Source organism: Nematostella vectensis, chromosome 3, assembly GCF_932526225.1.
Source record: "Nematostella vectensis chromosome 3, jaNemVect1.1, whole genome shotgun sequence".
In the NCBI taxonomy this organism is placed as follows: Eukaryota; Metazoa; Cnidaria; class Anthozoa; order Actiniaria; family Edwardsiidae; genus Nematostella; species Nematostella vectensis.
In genome coordinates this window covers 17,648,426-17,667,837 of record NC_064036.1, presented here as the reverse complement: position 1 = coordinate 17,667,837, position 19,412 = coordinate 17,648,426, and the positions used below count along the sequence as shown (strand labels likewise).

General features: G+C 37.9%; 2 protein-coding genes across 3 annotated transcripts; one reads left to right on the top strand and one right to left on the bottom strand.

The window, feature by feature from the left end:
* Nucleotides 1-4,363: 4,363 nt before the first annotated feature.
* Nucleotides 4,364-13,428, bottom strand: LOC5506532 (RNA-binding motif protein, X chromosome). Its single transcript, XM_032374939.2, has 5 exons — nt 13,292-13,428; nt 13,062-13,160; nt 6,644-6,765; nt 5,516-6,284; nt 4,364-4,802 (listed from the first exon to the last, which is right to left on the bottom strand). Exons 2-5 carry the CDS (start codon nt 13,156-13,158, stop codon nt 4,789-4,791), a joined length of 1,002 nt encoding a protein of 333 aa, XP_032230830.1. The 5' UTR covers nt 13,159-13,160; nt 13,292-13,428; the 3' UTR covers nt 4,364-4,788.
* A 133-nt stretch (nt 13,429-13,561) lies between these two features.
* On the top strand, nt 13,562-18,022 carry LOC5506530 (glycine-rich RNA-binding protein 1). Of its 2 annotated transcripts, none has more exons than XM_032374947.2 (5): nt 13,562-13,757; nt 13,942-14,069; nt 15,293-15,584; nt 16,495-16,537; nt 17,568-18,022. In XM_032374947.2, the coding sequence occupies exons 1-4, from the start codon at nt 13,634-13,636 to the stop codon at nt 16,500-16,502; spliced, it is 552 nt and encodes a 183-aa protein (XP_032230838.1). In that variant the 5' UTR covers nt 13,562-13,633; the 3' UTR covers nt 16,503-16,537; nt 17,568-18,022. The 2 variants fall into 2 exon arrangements, with proteins under 2 accessions (XP_032230838.1, XP_032230837.1); XM_032374946.2 differs by having other exon boundaries at nt 13,563-13,757; nt 15,293-15,602.
* The last annotated feature ends 1,390 nt before the right edge of the window (nt 18,023-19,412 follow it).

Genomic DNA, 19,412 nt, shown 5'->3' with positions numbered 1-19,412 from the left:
ATATTAACATGCAAGGATGATTAAATAAAACGGCCAAGATTAACGATAGTTAAATCATTAGCTGGCTAATGGGATATAGGATTGTTGTTGCAGAACTCTTAAAAGTATGACAACAACGCATTGGCGGCCGTTGCATTCACATTTTGTTTTTGTAAAACGGCTTTTTGTTGAGCTCTCGTGCACGAAAATTAACAAAATAAAACACACAATCCTAGGCTAACTTTATCCTCTTCATCTTGCATTTTGTCTATTTTGCCGTTTCAGTTTTTGTGTGTTGTGGCATTTATTTTGGAAGAATTCTATCAGACCGTTTTGTTTCTTGCAATTTGGATTTGTTAGCGACACACGAGCGAAAGCCCATTGACGATTGTTGGTTTGTTAACCTGCTGCATTGCGAAGTTAAAATCATTTTGGAGGTCCGACGGAAACCTCAACCGTCAAAAGACAAAAGAATCTATTAGAATTCGAGATATTAAACAGGCCATCCGCTCTAAATCACATCCTCAAAAAAACTTCCAGTAGACACACTGCTTTCAATATTTTGAAATGTATTTTGCATTTTCCGTTAAAAATCATCGGAGACTGTTAAGTAATCGACCGGAAGTAAACTGGTGACAATGCGGCTTTAAGCAAAAAGGAAGGGATGTGATATGTTATTCAGTAAATATATTTTTATTGATTTTCAAATGAAAAAAACTCGTACCAGACGACAGAATTTTTGAGTGATACGGAACTATGCCCGTTGCTAAGAAACCGCTACCACTATGTGCGGCAAAAAAAAAAAAAAATGAAAATGTGTAGTCTTTTATGTGCATATTATATGCATAAGTAAATTGCATATTCATGGGCATTGGGCCCTCCGTAAAAAAGAAAGTGCAATTTTAATATGAAGTGATACGGAACTGGTCATCGTACTGTACATATACATTAAATCCCGTCATTCCTATTCGCGTACTTTACGACTATCCGAATACCCGAAGGCATGACAAACAAATGCCGAGAGACAGCATAATATCAGAACCCTTAGCGCTTCACGAATATCCGAAGCCATGACAAACAAATGCCGAGAGACAGCCAGAACCCTTAGGCTAAGTACCAACGTCGTATTACTTATTATCCGTATTCAATTCAAATGCATGCAAAAGAATCAAGTCGATTGTTTCATCTTCATTTGTCGTTCATGGTCGATTGTCACGAAGTTTAGTCTTTTCAATGGAACAAGAGACACTGGGAACGATGTTGGGACGGGACAGTAGCCAGACGTGTGAAGGCCTAACTTTCTGTAGTTTCCTGAAATTGAAGGTATTGCACACAGACTGTATACATCCATATGATTGTTGTTTAGGCTCGCACACAGGGTGCGCGTGCTCTCCAAACTCTTGCCACTAAAAAGTAGACCAATTCTTGTTAAAGGATACTATCCCTTTACCAAATGAAAACTATGACTTGGGTTGGGTCAAATGTAGTTAAACAGAGTGTTCAGAAAACTAGGGTAGAAAACAGAACCAAGAGTAGTTAGAGAGAATGTTCAGAAAAATAGGGTAAAAAACAGAACCAAGAGTAGTTAGAGAGAATGTTCAGAAAAATGAAAGGATGAAAGTTTATTATATTCTGAATTTTTTGAAAGTAGGGCGTGTGTGATAGCGAGTAGCGAAGTGTAATCACATTCCATTCCGCACTCAAGACAATAGCTATAGAAAACGACCAAAAATAGAGGTCCGAGGGAAAAGAGTTGGGATTATGCGTCGTTTAGGGTCGATAAAAAGATGGATAAAAAGATGAAGGAGGTTTTCAATGACTCCTTAAATTACACAGCATGCTAATTAATCATCAAAGAATTCGGTCAGCGATTTAGAAAAAAATTATACGTGGGGATTGGATATGAGACGCATTTTTATTGCTGCAGCGTCGAATAAAGTGGTAGCTCTGTAAGATGGCGAGGCATCATCAAAAAAGAAAGAAATCTCGCGATCTAAAAAAAACTTTCAATCGGTTTTGGCATCAATTCTTAGAATATAGGTATCAAGTAAAGTACTAGACAAGCCGATTGTCGAATTTGCCTCCCTGGACGAAGTTGTGGTGGTCTAAATAATACGGATTAATATTGTATACATTAAACCTCAAAAATCAACATCGTTCATTTTCTCAAAAACACTCATGTGAAAATTGTTCGAAATCACCCTGCAATTGGAAAACAATAGTATCTTCAATCTCCATGGATTTATATCATCGAGACTTGCGATCTGGAAACAGCATTATTGGTATTAGATTAGGTAGGGTGACGTCATATCTTTGAGAGACCACGCCCTACCTTCAAAACATTTCATCCTTCCTTGGTAATGTAGTGCATTTATATCTACAAATCAGTGCAATGCGCCCGTGTAGCAAAAGCGCAAAGTGGAGAGGTGTCGACATTTTGGTACTGTAGTAAGTCGCCTTAAAAAATAGTCCCGCAAAGAGTGCATGTAGCTACTGCAACAACTATTATAGTTTTAGAAATGTTTCACTGTAATTTCAAGTATATACACAGTACGTACAACATATTTAGCAATAATCGTGTGCACATTTAGATTTAGCTATAAATTCTTGATTAAAGATTTACCCTAAAATAAAAATAAATGATCTTATTATAAAGAATAAAAATTCTCAAAATGTAGAAGAAAAAAGCGAAAGAGAAAAAAAAATCATGCGGGACTTAAATCAGGTACCTCCGTTTTCGAGGCCGATGCTCTACCAGCTACACTACAACGACAATCATATATCCGAAATATACCCTCGCTTAATTGTATTGTTTGATTGACTCTGAAAACATGCCAAATTTCAGCAAAATGCCGCGGATTGGGATACTTAACATCTGACAAGATTTGGTAAGTCGTAGTTAAAAACATTTTACTAAAGACATCTGGAAAAGCGTTAAAAAATAATCGCCCGTGGAAGACAGCAACGAGGACGGCGACGGGAGAAAACCATGGCATTGATTTGAGGATTCAGAGGCCGCACGTGCAAATGCATTGTCTGATAATTTCATCCGCTGTTCGCCATCACACGACGTGAAAAATTAAGTTTTACGGTCTAGCGACGACGTGGACTTTTTAAGTATGAATACCTCTTACTCTGTTATTGTAGTACAGTACATTATCCAGGATATTTTTTTTTTTTTTTTTTGGGGGGGGGGGGGGGGGGTTGGAAATCTAAAAAAGTGGAACCAACTTTTGCGGGGGGAGGGAAGGGGAAGGATGGAATAAGTTCTGATAAAAATCTGACCACCCCCGAAAGAACAAAAAGGGATTTTTTATGCGTTGTAGTATCTCCATGGGACTTTTATTGTCGGATTTGACTACATACTAGAGTTATCCAGCTTATGCTTTATGGTTTTGTCTACAAAAAGCACGTCCATTGGGAACCGAAAGTGGACTTTCGGCCGTTGTGTGTGTGTGTGTAAAATAAATGTAAATGTATGTAAATAAAAATGTATTTTCATTGAACTAGTTTGGGATTCATCATGAAGTGAGAAAGCGTTTTTCCTGGCCCTACCGTTGTCTTATACACGAGGCTTCAGCATTCTGGTAGATCGTATTTTATTTGGAAGCATTTCATCGCAGTGCATTCTGGTAGTAACAGGCACAAGCGGTTTGGCGCCATCTTAGATGGCCATAACTTAATCAAAGAGCATTCAGGGTGGGTCGACGGCAACATGTCGGACAATTCCCGAAAATAGTATCTGGTTATAAAACTGCAGTAGTATCAAAGCAGTGTGTCAACAAACTCAGGGTATAATATTAGTACAATTATAACGCCATGTTGCTATGTCATTCTGTGCAGCATGTATTTATCGGAATGTATTTGGGTACGGTAAAGCAGTGCATTTGAGTACGACGCGAAATAGGCAGTGAATGTAACTTGAAAGTGAAGCAGTGAGATATGGCTGGTATTTGTCTGAGCGGTGGTTCAGGTGAAAAGCCTGCCTTTACCTGCCTTTGACAATACTACGAAACTTCAGGGGATACAACAACACTGTAGTTCTTGCGATTTGAAATTCATTTGTTAAGATGTTATGGGGAATAACCGATTTTCGCTGCAGGCAGTGATTTCATGAAACTGGCAGGAGTTCTCAATACATTTCCTTTATTCACACTGGAATGAGTCTATTTCGGATACGTACTCGGCAAGAACGAAGAAAACAGGGCCTTACCCTTCGTGTCAATCTCATGAAATCACCAACTTAGAAACCGCTGTACAGATGGCCAGCTTAACAGAGGGTTCTTTCCAGGCAAAAGAGGGTACTTTCGCAAACAATCTGCAATGGGTTGACGCAAATACGAGACGAATAACGGCGCTACTGGGGCCGATAATCGGAGTATGATACGGTTAAATACTTTATTCACGAAAACGGTTATGAACTTTGGAGGCTTTTTGTTACATAATGCTAAACAAGAACGCGTCTATTCTAATCTAAGTTAAAAACTATCGACCACGGTCAGTGAAGTTAAAAAAACGAAATGTACAAGTTACGAAACGAATGGAAAAATATTCGAGGTGAAATGTACTTAAAAATTATCTCAACAGTATACAGTCTCATGACATTTTAGTGCAGGTTTCTGTTTTTTTTTTCTTTCGCGTCCGAGAGTTGCGCAAATTGGAGCGGCTTTTGACAGGAACTTTCGACAGTACTCAGCTTCCAGATCGCATTCATCAATCGCTGTATCGATTTGGCACACTTGACAGCAAACTAAGCTATGAAAGAACGACGCATCGGTCTGGTCGGCAACTCGGATCGGCATTCGGATCTCACCATGTGCGTCCTTCAGAATAAAATGGCAATAATAGTTAGCACAAGATATAACAGTACCATGCTTCTTACTCGAACTTATAGGACACGACATGTCGAATTTGTCGTTATCTATAAACGTTAATAACATAGAATACACCAAAAACTGGTATTCGACACTGCCAAATTTTCGTCTTTTTAAAACGAAAAATTGGCAGAGTCGAATACCAGTTTTTGGTGCTTTGTAATTATTCTTCTGGTTCACGAACAGACTATTTGGGCTTTTTTGCATTTATTCGTTAATAACATCGTTCTCAGTTGTGCCATGTATAGACGAACTTCATAGGTCATTTCAGAAAACTCAGCGACAATCGGAGTTTCCCCGCAAGTACGACCGTATTTGACATTGTTTCAAAGGTACGTTTGCTAGATAGCTGGTCAAAGTAAGCCTCGCGTGTGCCACACTATCTATCAAGTTTGTTGCTTTGCAAGTGGCAGACTTAGGTAAATAGAATCCTTTCTTTTTGTTACTTTGCTTGTAGATTCACGAGAAGAAAAAATAGAGAATAACAGCAAAACAGAAAAACAACGAAACAGCAATACTTTGGTGTCTCATATTTCAAGAAATAAAAATCTGATTCATGAAACATATGTCCTGTTTATAAATCACCAAAACGTTTCCAATAACCGCCTGCACCCGTAATTAACGAGTAAAAAAAAAAAATACTCATAAAGAATGAAGATTACCTCCAGATGAGTAGCTGGCTGCTGCAGGACTTCTCTGTGGTGGCGGGCCATAACTGGACCGCTCATAAGGTGCACTGCTATATCCTCTGTCAGACGAGTAGTCTCTCTCGGCTCCACCATAACTGCCTCTGTCATAGCCACGGTCACCGCCAGAGTAGCTGCGCTCTGGAGGAAGGTACCTCTCACTGCTTCCACCATACCTATCACTGCTGCCATAACCCCTATCAGCACCATACCCTCGGTCTGCACTGTACCGGTCACCACTCCTGTCGGGCAGGGGCCCATAGCCACGGTCTGCGCTGCGGGCAGGAGGTGGGCCATACCCACGCTCTCCACCAGAGTAGCTCCGTTCTGGAGGAGGATACTTATCACCATAGCCAACTCTCTCACTGGAGTAGCTAGGAGGTGGTGGTCTCTCCCGTGGACGGTCAGCATATCCACGGTCATAGTCTCTTGGCGGAGGGTATCCACTACGGTCTGGAGGAGGAGGTCTTCTATCAGGAGGAGGTCTGTCGTACCTATCCCCATAGCCACCATAGCCTGAATCTCTATCTGGAGGCGGACCTCTTCTTGGAGGACCAGGTAGTGGTGGGCCTCTTGGAGGTCCTCTGGATGGTGGGCCCCCACGCCCATAGGGTGCGCCTCTACCACGCATTGGGTGACCTCTGGGTGGACCACGGGGAGGCCCCCCTCCATAACCTCCACGTCTAGGGGCTGATGACTCTTTTTCTTGGGCATACTCAATGTTCAATGCCCGTCCAAATATTTCCTTGAGAAGAAGTATAAATATTAATTGTAATAATGTAACAATGTCTCTTTTGAGTAACTAGCTATTTTCCAGAAAACTTCCTAAAACTAACAACAATAATAATTAATCCACATTTTTTTAAGTTTTAGTTCCTAGCATTTGTTTCAATAGGTGGCCTTTTGGGAAGAAAACTTGTGTGGCAAGTGTAAAATTATGAAATATACAAGGAAAAGGGGCCAAAATCTGCCATACTTTATTAGTTTGGCACCGAAAGAGACATTATATGCAATGCAAACATTTATGTTATCCATTGCAGAAAGTAGCAAAATCTTAAGGAAAATATTGTCTATACCATACAGATTATCTTGAGGGAAACTTACTTTTCCTTTCCCCGATTCACCGCCCATCTGCTTCATGGCATCTGCTGCATCTTGTTCATCTCTGAACGTCACGTAGCCAAAGTTACGGCTTCTGCGCGTCTCTCTGTCATAAACCACGATCACTGCAGAACAAAAATGATATCATATACTGGTATATCACATACTGGTCAGATTACAATTTATGCACTACCCTAAAATTATGATATAGAAGTACAATGATAACTTGAACTCACTGATAACTTTAACTAGCTTTCAATTCTGTAGATACTTATTTTGAGTAAATACAGATACTAATATATTTACTAATATCTAGTACTTTAAAGAAGGCCAATCACGCCACCATTTATGCTCCCGCTCAATGCTGAGCCACACAAAGGACCCATTTCCATCGGCTAATCCGAGCAAGTAACTGAGAAACTTTCTATCAAATATCTTTGATAAAGTATCAGACTTCAATCATGGATGGTTATTTTTAATTTTACTTGCTAATAAACCTTTGCATTTTCAATTATGAACAATAAGAAAGGAGAAGGAGGTCTGCAAATATGAGCAAGATCATGAAGAACTTACAAATTTCAGGCACTTAGACAGGGTTTACTTAGAGGGGCAGTGCAGTTGTCCTTGAAAGCTATTTTTAAATTGCGCGAGCGCGAACTTGCCATTTATAGCATCCATATATGGTTTGTCGTGACAAATTTGGTTAAAGGCACCTCACAAGCTTTACATTTTCGCAACAAACTTTTTTCTTCTGCACTTTGTTCTCAACCTGTTTTCATCCTTTTCGCCGCTCCTTATTGCTTATGATTACAATAATACTTGTAGGATGGTGTACTGGTATCCGCTAAGTTATCTAAAGTTAAGTTATCTAAATGTTATATAAACAATTGAACGAGAAGACGTCAGGGAAATGGCGAATTTTGAGTTCATTCAAGATGCATCGGGCCGACTCATAAAAATTCTTCTTTTTTTCTGCAACTTTGTGAAATAAAATACCTAGGCATTCTCATAGTCTATGTTATGTATTTTAATACATAAAGGCCTCAATTTTTCTTTGGTTTACGATTTTTTAGATGAATGAACTTCAATTCTTCACGCAAATGTTCAGAAATCATGTCACTCAAGAAACCCTTGTCACTGGAATACAAATTTACTTCATTATAAAAATTGATAGCTTTAATTTGTTAAATACTTGTCTTAATAACCACACTTATCTGTGAGAATATAATGGTATAAAGTTCTGGGTATATCTTTTACATTACTAAAAGGGGATTGGAAGAGAATTGTTTATTGTACACACTGATTTGTGAAAACTTTTACTGGGACAGTTGATCCCAGGGCCTAAAATCACGCACTCTATACATTTCAATGACTTTAATGTCTGAGAAACGATTAATTGTATCCAACAAATGAGTATTCAGTTTTATGTAAGTCTTACAGCTAGAAATTGCTGACTATTAAACATAATAACTTGACCTTCCTCCTCCGTCACTACAAGACTGAAATGATAAAGAAGGTAATTATACATAATAGCATAATACCTATAATCACATAATCTGGCACATATGGAGCATGCGAGAAAGAAAGAGCACTGAAATATTCCCTGGGCAACTTGTGAGTTTTAAAAGCAGACAGAACTCATGCTCGAAAATGAGCAGGGATAAAATCATGTTTTTGCTTGCTCAGCTCCATTATTAAATAGCAGGTAATTTACCTTCTGCGTACATTGGAGAATGCCCTAACTATGGTCACTATGGTGGCCCATCATTATCATAGCATTCCTCAAACATGAAAAAGAATCGGAGAACATTTTTTAGAAATTAAAAAAAAAATTGGAGAAAAAATATTCAAGAAGTTAAAATCTAAGGAAAAAAATAGAACTAAATGAAAATGCGAAAAAAATTTTGAAAAATTAAAAAAAAAACTTACTTGAAAATGATAGTAAGAAAAAATCTAGTAAGGAAAAAATGTATAAAAAAACTAGTATGAAAAAATTAAAAAAGAAAGTTGAAAAAATCTATAAGAAAAAAAATGTTGGAAAAAAAATGAATAGGAAAATATGTTAAAAAAAATTTTTGAGAAAAAAAAGGTAAAACCAAATGTTGAAAAAAAAAACTTTAGCAAAAAAAAAAAACTGTAAGAAAAAAAAGCTGGCCCATGGTTATCCTATCCCGCGATACATGTTCAGTGGAGGTTCTTCGGTAAGTACTTTATGTAACCATACTTCCATACTTTGTCTGGGTCGAACAAAATGGCGGAATGAATAAGATAGTTTTTTACCTGCTAGCAGAGGCTTTTCTCTTGTATTTCTTTTAACATTGGCCTGTTTATTTGCGATTCGGTGTGTGCGCTGTGTTTTGTTCTTTACAAACAAAGAACTTAGCTATGCAACACACACAGACGTGAATGACTACGATCAAAGAGACACAAGAGGAGAAAGCTCTGCTCAACACACACAGACGCGAATGACTACGATCAAAGAGACACAGAGGAGAAAGCTCTGCTCGACACACACAGACGCAAATGACTACGATCAAAGAGTCAGAGGAGAAAACTCTGCTCGACACACACAGACGTGAATGACTACGATCAAAGAGTCAGAGGAGAAAACTCTGCTCGACACACACAGACGCGAATGACTACGATCAAAGAGTCAGAGGAGAAAACTCTGCTCGACACACAGACGCGAATAACAACGATCAAAGAGTCAGAGGAGAAAACTCTGCTCGACACACACAGACGCGAATGACTACGATCAAAGAGTCAGAGGAGAAAGCCCTGCTCGCATGGTAGATCGTTTTGCTCTCAAGGCAATTTCAAAACTTTCAAAACTGAAGTTTTTTTTGCAACATTTTTTTTTCTTCTTAAAGAATTGGTTTTACCTTTTTTTTTTGCTCAAATATTTTTTAAACATATTTACATATTTAACTTTTTTTTTACTAGGAGTTTTTATTTTTTCATACTAGTTTTTTTATCCATTTTTTTCTTACTAGATTTTTCCCCGTAATTTTTTTCTTACTAGAATTTTCTTCAAGTAAGTTTTCTTTCTATTTTTTTCCTTAGATTTTAACTTCTTGAATATTTTTTCTCTGATTTTTTTTAATTTCTAATTTTTTTCTCCGATTTTTTTCATGTTTGAGAAATGCTATGATAACGATGGGCCACCTATTTTCGGGTCCTAGGTTCTTGTTAGAAATTAATAATTTTGTGCATTGTACTACTTCTAGTATGTAACAAGGCTCATACTTATTTGGAATGCGTTTGATTTCTCGATAAGAGTTATTTTGTACATCAAAGGTTAATTAAATTAAGAGTTAAAGTAAAATCCCTCAAACTTGACTCAACCCTTGAATTATCTAGAATAATTTAAGCCTTTCCTTAAAATTTTCCCAATATTGTTTGTTATGTTTAGCGTATAGTTTTTCTTTTCCCTCTTGACATGTAATTTTCGAGACTGTTTTTACAGGAGCTAATTGGAAAAAGGCGCCAGGTCTATTCAGGCGACTAATTGGATTAGAAAACCTTTTAGAAATGGGTTTTACAGAGCAGTTGCCCAGGGCATCTTTCAGTGCTCTTTCTTTCTCGTGCGCTCCCTGTGTGCCCGATCTCCACGACGCCCTGGGTCCCCGAGGATGGATTTACACTAAAATATCTTGCATACCAGACACAATTGAGGAAAAAGTTTTATAATTTTTACAGCTAGATATTGCTGACTATCAAACATAATAACTTGACCTAAATAATAAAAACTGCAATGGCTGAATTTGGGAGACATGATTGTTAGTAACAAGTATTTTGTTTACCTGTTACCCTATACTCGTTCCTATTAATGGAAAGGCTTTGCCTATTTACAGATAGTAAAAAGGGTATTTTCTTAGTAAAAAAAACAAGCTTCGTTTTCTCTTAACAGACTAAGGTTCAAACACTTTTTTTATCAATCAAGTAATCTTTTATTGAATATTTTAAATGTAAATACAATAAGGGAAAAGTCGAAGCAAGAGGCTTATTAGGCTTGGTTAGCAAGGTATTTAAAACATGAATAGGACTTTACAATTTTAGCAAACTTTAACACACAAGAACACACACACCCGCGCACGCACACACAAAGTTCTGAATATTACTCTACATGCATAATAACTAAAAATACTTCTTGTCATCTTGTTGCTTTGTAGTTTCTATTACTAGGAAGAATAATTTCAGGTTCTTTTTGTAGTTGCAGTGGTAAGGGATTGGCGAAAAAAAGGGGAATTGAATTCCGGATATTGGGAGCTTGGGCTCTAATGGAGAAGTTATAGCAGAGTTTTGTTTTGTGTATATTTTCTTTTGAAGGTGTGTTATAAGAGTGAACATCAAGTTGAGACAGAAAAGAGAGGACAGGGACAAAGGAAGTAAACAGTTGAGATGTTGAAATACAAAACATGAAGTTTGGAATTTAAAAAAGGATTTGATTGTCATAATTTTGAGATCAATAAAAAGTGGTCGTGAGTGAGTCCTGGAATGGGAGTATGTGATTATCCGGATGATCTTCTTTTGCAGGCAGAAGAGTTGGTTGCAAGACGAAATGCCTGGCTTTGTTTATTATTATGCCAATGACTTTCAATATTTTGGAATGGATGGCCCTGACAAGTTCTTTCCAGGAGAGATTTTCCTGAACAATCAGACCAAGAAATTTAACACAGGAGACACGAGCAACGGGTAAATCGTTGAAAACACATTTAAGATTATTGGGGTTGATCTTTGTCCTTGGAGGATGGAATATCATAAACTTTGTTTTGTCAGGATGAAGAGTTAGTTTATTGGCATTAAACCAGATCGCAATTTGAGTTCTTTGTTTACAATATCCATGAGAAAGTTAAGGTCTTGATTACTGTAAAATATGTTTGTGTCGTCTGCGAAGAAAATAAAAGAGAGAAGTTGGGATGAACGGAAGATATCATTTATATAAATAAGAAAAAGAAGAGGACCAAGAACTAATCTCTGAGTTACCCTGCATTTAATTAAATTTAATGGAGAGGCATGACCATCAATAACCACATATTGGCTTCTATTTGAGAGATAACTGGACAGCCAGTTAAGGGGAGAGCCTCTAATACCATAAAAAAAGAGTTTATTGAGAAGGATGGGATGGTTTACAGTATCAAAGGCTTTTTTTTAAATCAACAAAGATTCCAACAGTAAATTTGTTTTGCTCAAAACCATGGAAAATATTATTGGCAAGATTAAGTATTGCCATGGATGAGGAAACGCCATGTCAAAAACCATATTGGTGAGTACTCAAAATGTCCATTTTCACAAGAAAGTCATACAGCCTGGAGTGAAACAGTTTTTCAATTATCTTGGAGAGAAAGGGAAGAATGGAGATGGGTCTATAGTTGGAAAAAACATCTTTGCTGTCACTTTTGAATATTGGTATGACTTTTGCAATTTTCATCATATCTGAGAAAATATCAGTAGAAAAAGAGAGATTGAAGATGTAAGCTGGAAAGCTAGGGTATGTATAACAGATTTTAAAGGGGCCATGGATAGGCCGTCAACACCTTCGCATTTCCTACCCTTTAGTAGAGCAACAGTGGCTGTCACTTTGGAAACAGGGGCGAGGACAAAACTTTTTGTGAACGATCCACTGAGGAAGGATCGGAAAGAGGTTCTTGAAGGAATCTTGTTGGCAAGGGAAGACCCAATATTAGTGAAAAAGTCATTGAATTTAGAGGCAATTGTTTGGGGATTAGAGTAACTCCCTTAAGTGTGTTTCATTGTAGTAATGTTCAAGCTACCCTGGAGTGTCTACAGAAACATCATCAGCCAAATAGCATCCTGGGACATCAACAACAAGATGACAGATTCACTGAGTGACTTTCATAATCATAATCATAATCATAATCAATGAATGTTGGATTTTTTATGGTTCCTTTTTGTCCCCACATATTCAAGTCAAAGAGAGGATTGCAAAAACCATTTTATGGTGCATGAGAGGAGATTACTTCTAGTTTTTTGAATAAATAAACATTTAGAATAGAATGTTGTTTCTTTGACCTATAGGTAATTTTTGGCATGTTTTTTTTATTGTTTTAGATGTCTTTTTTTTTTCAAGTGTCCGATAATAGGGCATTGTCCTAAAATAGGTAACTTACTAATGAGAGGATGAAAAACTTGCCCATTTGTGTTCTAATAAATTTCTTAGACATACTATGTTTTACTGTAAAAGAGACAAAACTACACATATTCGGATTATAAGGCTTTTTTTTCTAGCCCATATAATAACATTAGAAACACAATTACTCGCAACGGGTGGAGCTTAGGCACACAACCATCTGTGCATGCCGGGAAAAATACCACCATGGCGCATGGGAGCTGAAGCAAATAGTTACTACGGTTAACCATCACACTCAAAGAAAACATATTATTACGACAAACTTCTTACCATCTTCGATTTCCCAGTTAGAAAAACCGTCGCCTAAAGCTTTATCGTCTGTTTCTCCAGGTAAACCACCAACGAATAGCTTTCGCTTTCCTGTCATTGCTGTTTAACAAAAGGACAAATAAGACGGTTGAAACATGCACTTACAATGATGTTATAAAGAAAATAAATCTCTTCGGTGATTCTCCAATGCCACTTGTATGTTTTAATGAGCGAATTGGACGCAAACATACCTAAAATTGTCCAAAAGCAGCGCCAACCACGAGATATATCACAGAAAACCTTTCAGACCGATAAAAGACGCTTTGCTTGTAAAACGCACGTGTCGACGGAGCACCAATCAAAATGCTCGTCACATAATGACCAATAGAAATAGACGATGGAGCAATAGGACTCTGACATGCTCAAATTTAGCACCAATCAAAAGACTTGTTTTATATGAGTTCCTATTCAGCCAATCAAATATAACATAAGAAGACAAAGTGGCTTGCCGGAAAACCGGTTCAAACCTGTCTGACGGCCTCTGCAGCATTCACGCTTTAGCAGTGCATGTTCGTTTTGTTCACAGACTGAAAATGTGTGATCAGAAAATGGTTTTCGCTGATCCAAATAAGGTTTACGCTGGCAATCTCCCTTTTAAACTCACACAAGATGAACTTAAAGCAGTGTTCGAAGCGGAATCTCTTACCGTGACCGACGGTAAGTACAAAATTTGCCCGGATTCAGCCAAAAATTACGTTCTCGAATTCTTTGATCACGCATGTACTTAAGTAAGTAAGCGAAGATCGTGTTTTTAATAGTGAGAAGTTTTTTTTTAAGGCATCGGGCTGATGAGCTTCATGCAGTCTAAGTTGATTTTCATTAGTTTTTCTTTTTATTTCAGTTGTTATTATGAAAGAACCAAGGAACGAGTTCTATCAGCAGCAAGAACCAAGGAGCAGAGGATTTGGTTTTGTTACCTTTGCAAACCCAGAAGATGCACAAACAGCAGTGAATTCACTCAATGGCAAGGTAGATACACATTATATTTATAGAAATATATTCGCTCACACTAAGGAAAGTGAGATGTGTTCTATAATACAATAGAACTTGCATGTACAGGACTAATTATCAAGTCCCTCCTTAAATTTCTGAAAAAACCCTCATATAAAGGAGTTATATTTGGGATCGAACAAGTCCCATTTTTAAGAATGTTACTACAATTGTGATCCTAAGTCTGTGGTGGCATTGCTGTGGGACTATCACAGTCATGATATGTTCTAGCTTTAACCCTTATATTTGGGATTGAACAAGTCCCATTTTTAAGAATGTTACTACAATTGTGATGCTAAGTCTGTGGTGCCATTGCTGTGGGACTATCACAGTCATGATATGTTCTAGCTTTAACCCTTATATTTGGGATTGAACAAGTCCCATTTTTAAGAATGTTACTACAATTGTGATGCTAAGTCTGTGGTGGCATTGCTGTGGGACTATCACAGTCATGATATGTTCTAGCTTTAACCCTTATATTTGGGATTGAACAAGTCCCATTTTTAAGAATGTTACTACAATTGTGATGCTAAGTCTGTGGTGGCATTGCTGTGGGACTATCACAGTCATGATATGTTCTAGCTTTAACCCTTATATTTGGGATTGAACAAGTCCCATTTTTAAGAATGTTACTACAATTGTGATGCTAAGTCTGTGGTGGCATTGCTGTGGGACTATCACAGTCATGATATGTTCTAGCTTTAACCCTTATATTTGGGATTGAACAAGTCCCATTTTTAAGAATGTTACTACAATTGTGATGCTAAGTCTGTGGTGGCATTGCTGTGGGACTATCACAGTCATGATATGTTCTAGCTTTAACCCTTATATTTGGGATTGAACAAGTCCCATTTTTAAGAATGTTACTACAATTGTGATGCTAAGTCTGTGGTGGCATTGCTGTGGGACTATCACAGTCATGATATGTTCTAGCTTTAACCCTTATATTTGGGATTGAACAAGTCCCATTTTTAAGAATGTTACTACAATTGTGATGCTAAGTCTGTGGTGCCATTGCTGTGGGACTATCACAGTCATGATATATTCTAGCTTTAACCCTTATATTTGGGATTGAACAAGTCCCATTTTTAAGATTGTTACTGCAATTGTGAGCCTGAGTCTGTGGTGCCATTGCTGTGGGACTATCACAGTCATGATATATTCTAGCTTTAACCCTTTGTACAACATTTGTATCTCCATAGGAAGTGCAGGGCCGAACTCTGAAAATTGCCCCCTCAATATCAAGAGGTCGTGATGGCGGTGGAGGTGGTTATAGGGGTGGTTATAGGGGTGGTTATAGGGGCGGCTATAGGGGCGGCAGGGATCGTGGTGGAGGATATGGCGGTGGGGGTGAAGGTGGATATGGTATGGGTGGTGGTGACTACAGTGGTGGCTGTGGGTATGGTAGCAGTTATGGCGGTGGTGGGGACTATGGTGGCGGTCCAGGGTACGGCGGAGGTCAGGGCTATGGCAGTTACAGTGGAGGCGGTGGAGGTAACTACGACTATCAAGGTGAGGGTCATTCCATAGATTTCCATGAGCTGTAGTTCAGAAAACATTTAGGATTTGTTGAAACTTTAAAGTGTTTAACCATAGTTGACCACTGTGTACATAAATTCACAATCCTTTACTTTTAACTGTTATCAGTGATCAACAAGTTGTATTTGCCCTAAGAAGAAGACAAGTTATTTGATAAGCCACCCAGAAGATCTTGCTTTTATTGTTATAGTTCAAGTTTTCATTGTATTGTATCACTGTGGAATGGCCCATCAACTATATTCTATTTAAATTTATAGAGCATTTTGTTAAACTGTTGTCATGTATAAGAATGTGATTACCCTCATAATGTCATACCAAGACTGCCAAATTAGTTATGTGACATCCTTTCCTTTGTTTTATCCCAGTTGAACTAGTTTTTAATGCCATACCTGTTATGGTAATTTTACATATAGGGGGGGGGGGGAGAAGTAGTCATAGTAGGTAATCGGTAGTCATAGCAAGTAATCGGTAGTCATAGTAGGTAATCGGTAGTCATAGTAGGTAATCGGTAGTCATAGTAGGTAATCAGTTCGTTGGTTATCATGCATAAAATTGTCCTTGATTCTTTTGACCATCAGGCTGGTTCACACTAGCAACATAACGACATAACGGATTCTCTTTATTTCCTATGTTCAAACTGTGAATGGTTCCAAATAATGACATAAGGACAGAGACATAACGACGTAGGAGAAATAACATGTTTTTTTCTTATGTCATTATGTCAATGTCGTTATAAAAGGACATAAGGGCACGATGTTATGTCGTTGTGTCGCTAGTGTGAACCGGCCTTAATCGGTAGTCATAGTAGGTAATCGGTTCATTGGTTATCATACATCAAATTGTCCTTGATTCTTTTGACCATCAGGCTGGTGAGCATCTACCTTGCCTGAGTGATCACTATAAATATGGTAAGCTACTAGTACTATGATAGCCACACACATTGCACACTACTGTAGTGTCACCCAGATAAGTATGCACAAAAAAATGTATTGAGATTGACAAATCTCGACACAGTAGGACTAACAGTGAACTAGAATCGAGTTTCCTAGGTCTAGAACTTTCTACTTGGATAATCCAAACTTCCTGCTAACTCAAACTCTTTGTCATCTACCTTGAGGGTCCAGTTAACATAGTTCTAGTGTACATTCTCATTGTAATGCTGTCTTTCCAACTTCTTTCATCTTAATGTTCTAAAAATGTTGTATTCTTCATTATTTGTTTATTATTTGTAATGCTGATTAATCTAATCTTGTCCTTTTCATATGACTTGGGATTATAGTTGCTTTGACATTTTATTTGTTTTCTTGTACTAACTCTGATTAAACGTTCTTAGCAGAGGTGTTAAATGCACTTATAACTTCCGGGTTGGTAAGGCAACTCCTTGATCTAGTTCAATAGTTTTGATCAATCTTTGTAAATACGGGTTTTGCTAGTGGATTGATTCTAAAGAGCTGGCTTCAAAATTCTCTATTTTTTCAACAGTTATTTATAGTGTTGGGTTTTGTATTTCTTTCATTTGCATGGAACAGTTAAACAAACATACTTGTGTTGTTTATATTTAAAAATCTATTTTGAATAAAGCCTTTTTACAACTAGATTCTTGTCATTGTCTTGTGTTCAGCAAGTTCAGTTGATCCAAGCTTAGGCAAGCTCAATTCACCCAGCTCTTTGATAGGTATTGAGCTTGGTTAGGCTAGGTTCTTGGGGGGCTGATTGTCTGAATACGGAGGCTTTTTCCCGAACCTTTAAAAATTCACACCCACCTTTCAACCCCTTCGATCCTTTTTTAAATCTCTGCAAAGTTGTCAGATTTGTTTCTTTGTACTGCCCATAGCCAATTGGAACTAACCCATGTTTGTGTCTGGTATTTACTAAGATGCCACTGCCAAGTTTGCTGTATCCTATGACTGATTCCTTCTTTCTCATTTTGTCTGCTAGTAAGGTTTATGGGTTATCTGCTTGGTGGTCTGAACCATAGCCTGTTCAATAGTACTCGATTCCTGTTACAAGTTCTGTCCTAAAGAAATCACTTGCTGTGTGCTGTATACCCAAATGTCTGTGTTTGAAACAAGTCAAGTTACCCTTCTGACCGGCGGCTGATTGCCTGATGTCTGCTAAAATATCTCTTATCGAAGCGGAGACTGATGGAATGTACCATGTCTAACCCCCATTGGGAGATAGCCCTAAACAAATCTGCCTATGGAATGATGATAAAGTTTGCTTAACGGTTACCAAAACATAAAGAGATCCTTCTCTTCACCCATTTTCTGTCAGATGTCAAACTAAACCCTTACCCCGTTGCTATAGTAACCCAAGGAGGGGCATTGTTAATGTTATTATTTATAGTTTTTATATGATAAAGTGATTAAACGTTAAAAGTTATCTGAGCTAAAGAATGAAGTCTGTCTTGGTTATTATAGGCCCACAGTTATTTATTATTTCAAGAGATTACTAAGTTTGTTGCGTGTTTTTCCGATTTTAAAGAGTTTACCGTTACTCTATTTGTGCTGTAGTTATAAGATTTTTCTTCTAATATACAAACATGATGCGATCATCACTGAGAATAGATTCAGACATGTTGGCGTTTTTTCCTCTAAGCCTCATAAACGCATTCTCTAGTGTCCATTGAAATTACCAACAAATCTTCATAGAGCTATAAGGGACCTCATCTTGAGTCGCATAAAATACCAGCGTCGCTCCTCGCATACCACCCTCAAAAAGGTGGTCTCTGAGAGAGTGATCCCTCACCCCTCCCCAGCACAACCCAGTTGGCCACTTAGCTCTCAACATACTTTTGGTAAACTAATACCTAAAAACAACCGTGGTGTTTTTTTTTTTTTTTTTTTTTTCAGCTCAATGTGTCGATTTTGTTAATTTTAAGCCCTTTTATCATTACTGCTCCCACGAATGTTGCTTTCGTCTATGTTTAACAGCTATTGATTTTCGCTGTTACTCGCTAATTGTTTGGTGTTGACTCGACGAAAAAAATGGCTCTAATTGAATGGGCGATGGCTAACAGGTACAATTGTAACGCCGTTTCTTTTATTACTGAGTTGTGATTGTTAGTCGTTTTTGCGCACAATCTTTAGTTCGCGTTCAACGGTTTATCATAAAGGTTTACACAAGATATCACCTATATTAATCTTGGGCAAACATCACTAATCAGGCTGGAATGTCCTACGTTAACCGTTGCGTAGAGCTCGCCCCCTATTGGCCCATTCCACAACATAGCGATAAGCTAGGTCTAGATTAGTCTGGCGGATATAACAACGCATTACCAGCATAACGGTGATTCCGCCATTACTTACCCAAGGCAATAAAACACTTCACCATCTCATCGACAGACGGTTGCTGGACGTACACTCCAAAATGCACAAGGAGGCGTTGCTAGTGTTTCTTTGTTGCGCTGTATCGGTATGGGCAAGTGAAAACAGTAAGTATGTCTGCTGTATCGGTGAGAGCAACACGAGGTTTGGATCGGCTGACCGTCCTCATCCTCTTGCAGGAAACGTCTAATGTTTTCTGAAAAAGCCTGTTTTCCCTATACTTGTACGACTGTTTATTGTCACGAACCTTAAACCAAGGTACCTGGGTCTCTTTCGTTCGGGCACTTAACAGCGAATTAGTCAAAGTCTTGAGCCTTTTGGGGTTATTTTAAAAAAAACGTGTTTTTGTAAGACAATTTCCAAAACTACAAATAACGGCGAGAAGTTTTACTTGGATTTTTTAGCAAGTTCAGTTGTTGTACTTGTTATTTTTTTTTTAGCAAGTTCAGTTGTTGTT

Bases quoted from the DNA above. Each gene is read 5' to 3' on its own strand.
- LOC5506530 (XM_032374946.2), top strand. From the start codon at position 13,634: ATGTGTGATCAGAAAATGGTTTTCGCTGATCCAAATAAGGTTTACGCT. The intron at 13,758-13,941 runs GTAAGTACAAAA...TTTTTATTTCAG, and splicing joins ATCTCTTACCGTGACCGACG to TTGTTATTATGAAAGAACCA. The intron at 14,070-15,292 runs GTAGATACACAT...GTATCTCCATAG, and splicing joins TGAATTCACTCAATGGCAAG to GAAGTGCAGGGCCGAACTCT.
- LOC5506532 (XM_032374939.2), bottom strand. From the start codon at position 13,158: ATGACAGGAAAGCGAAAGCTATTCGTTGGTGGTTTACCTGGAGAAACA. The intron at 6,766-13,061 runs GTAAGAAGTTTG...TTTGTTCTGCAG, and splicing joins TAACTGGGAAATCGAAGATG to TGATCGTGGTTTATGACAGA. The intron at 6,285-6,643 runs GTAAGTTTCCCT...CTTCTTCTCAAG, and splicing joins GTGAATCGGGGAAAGGAAAA to GAAATATTTGGACGGGCATT.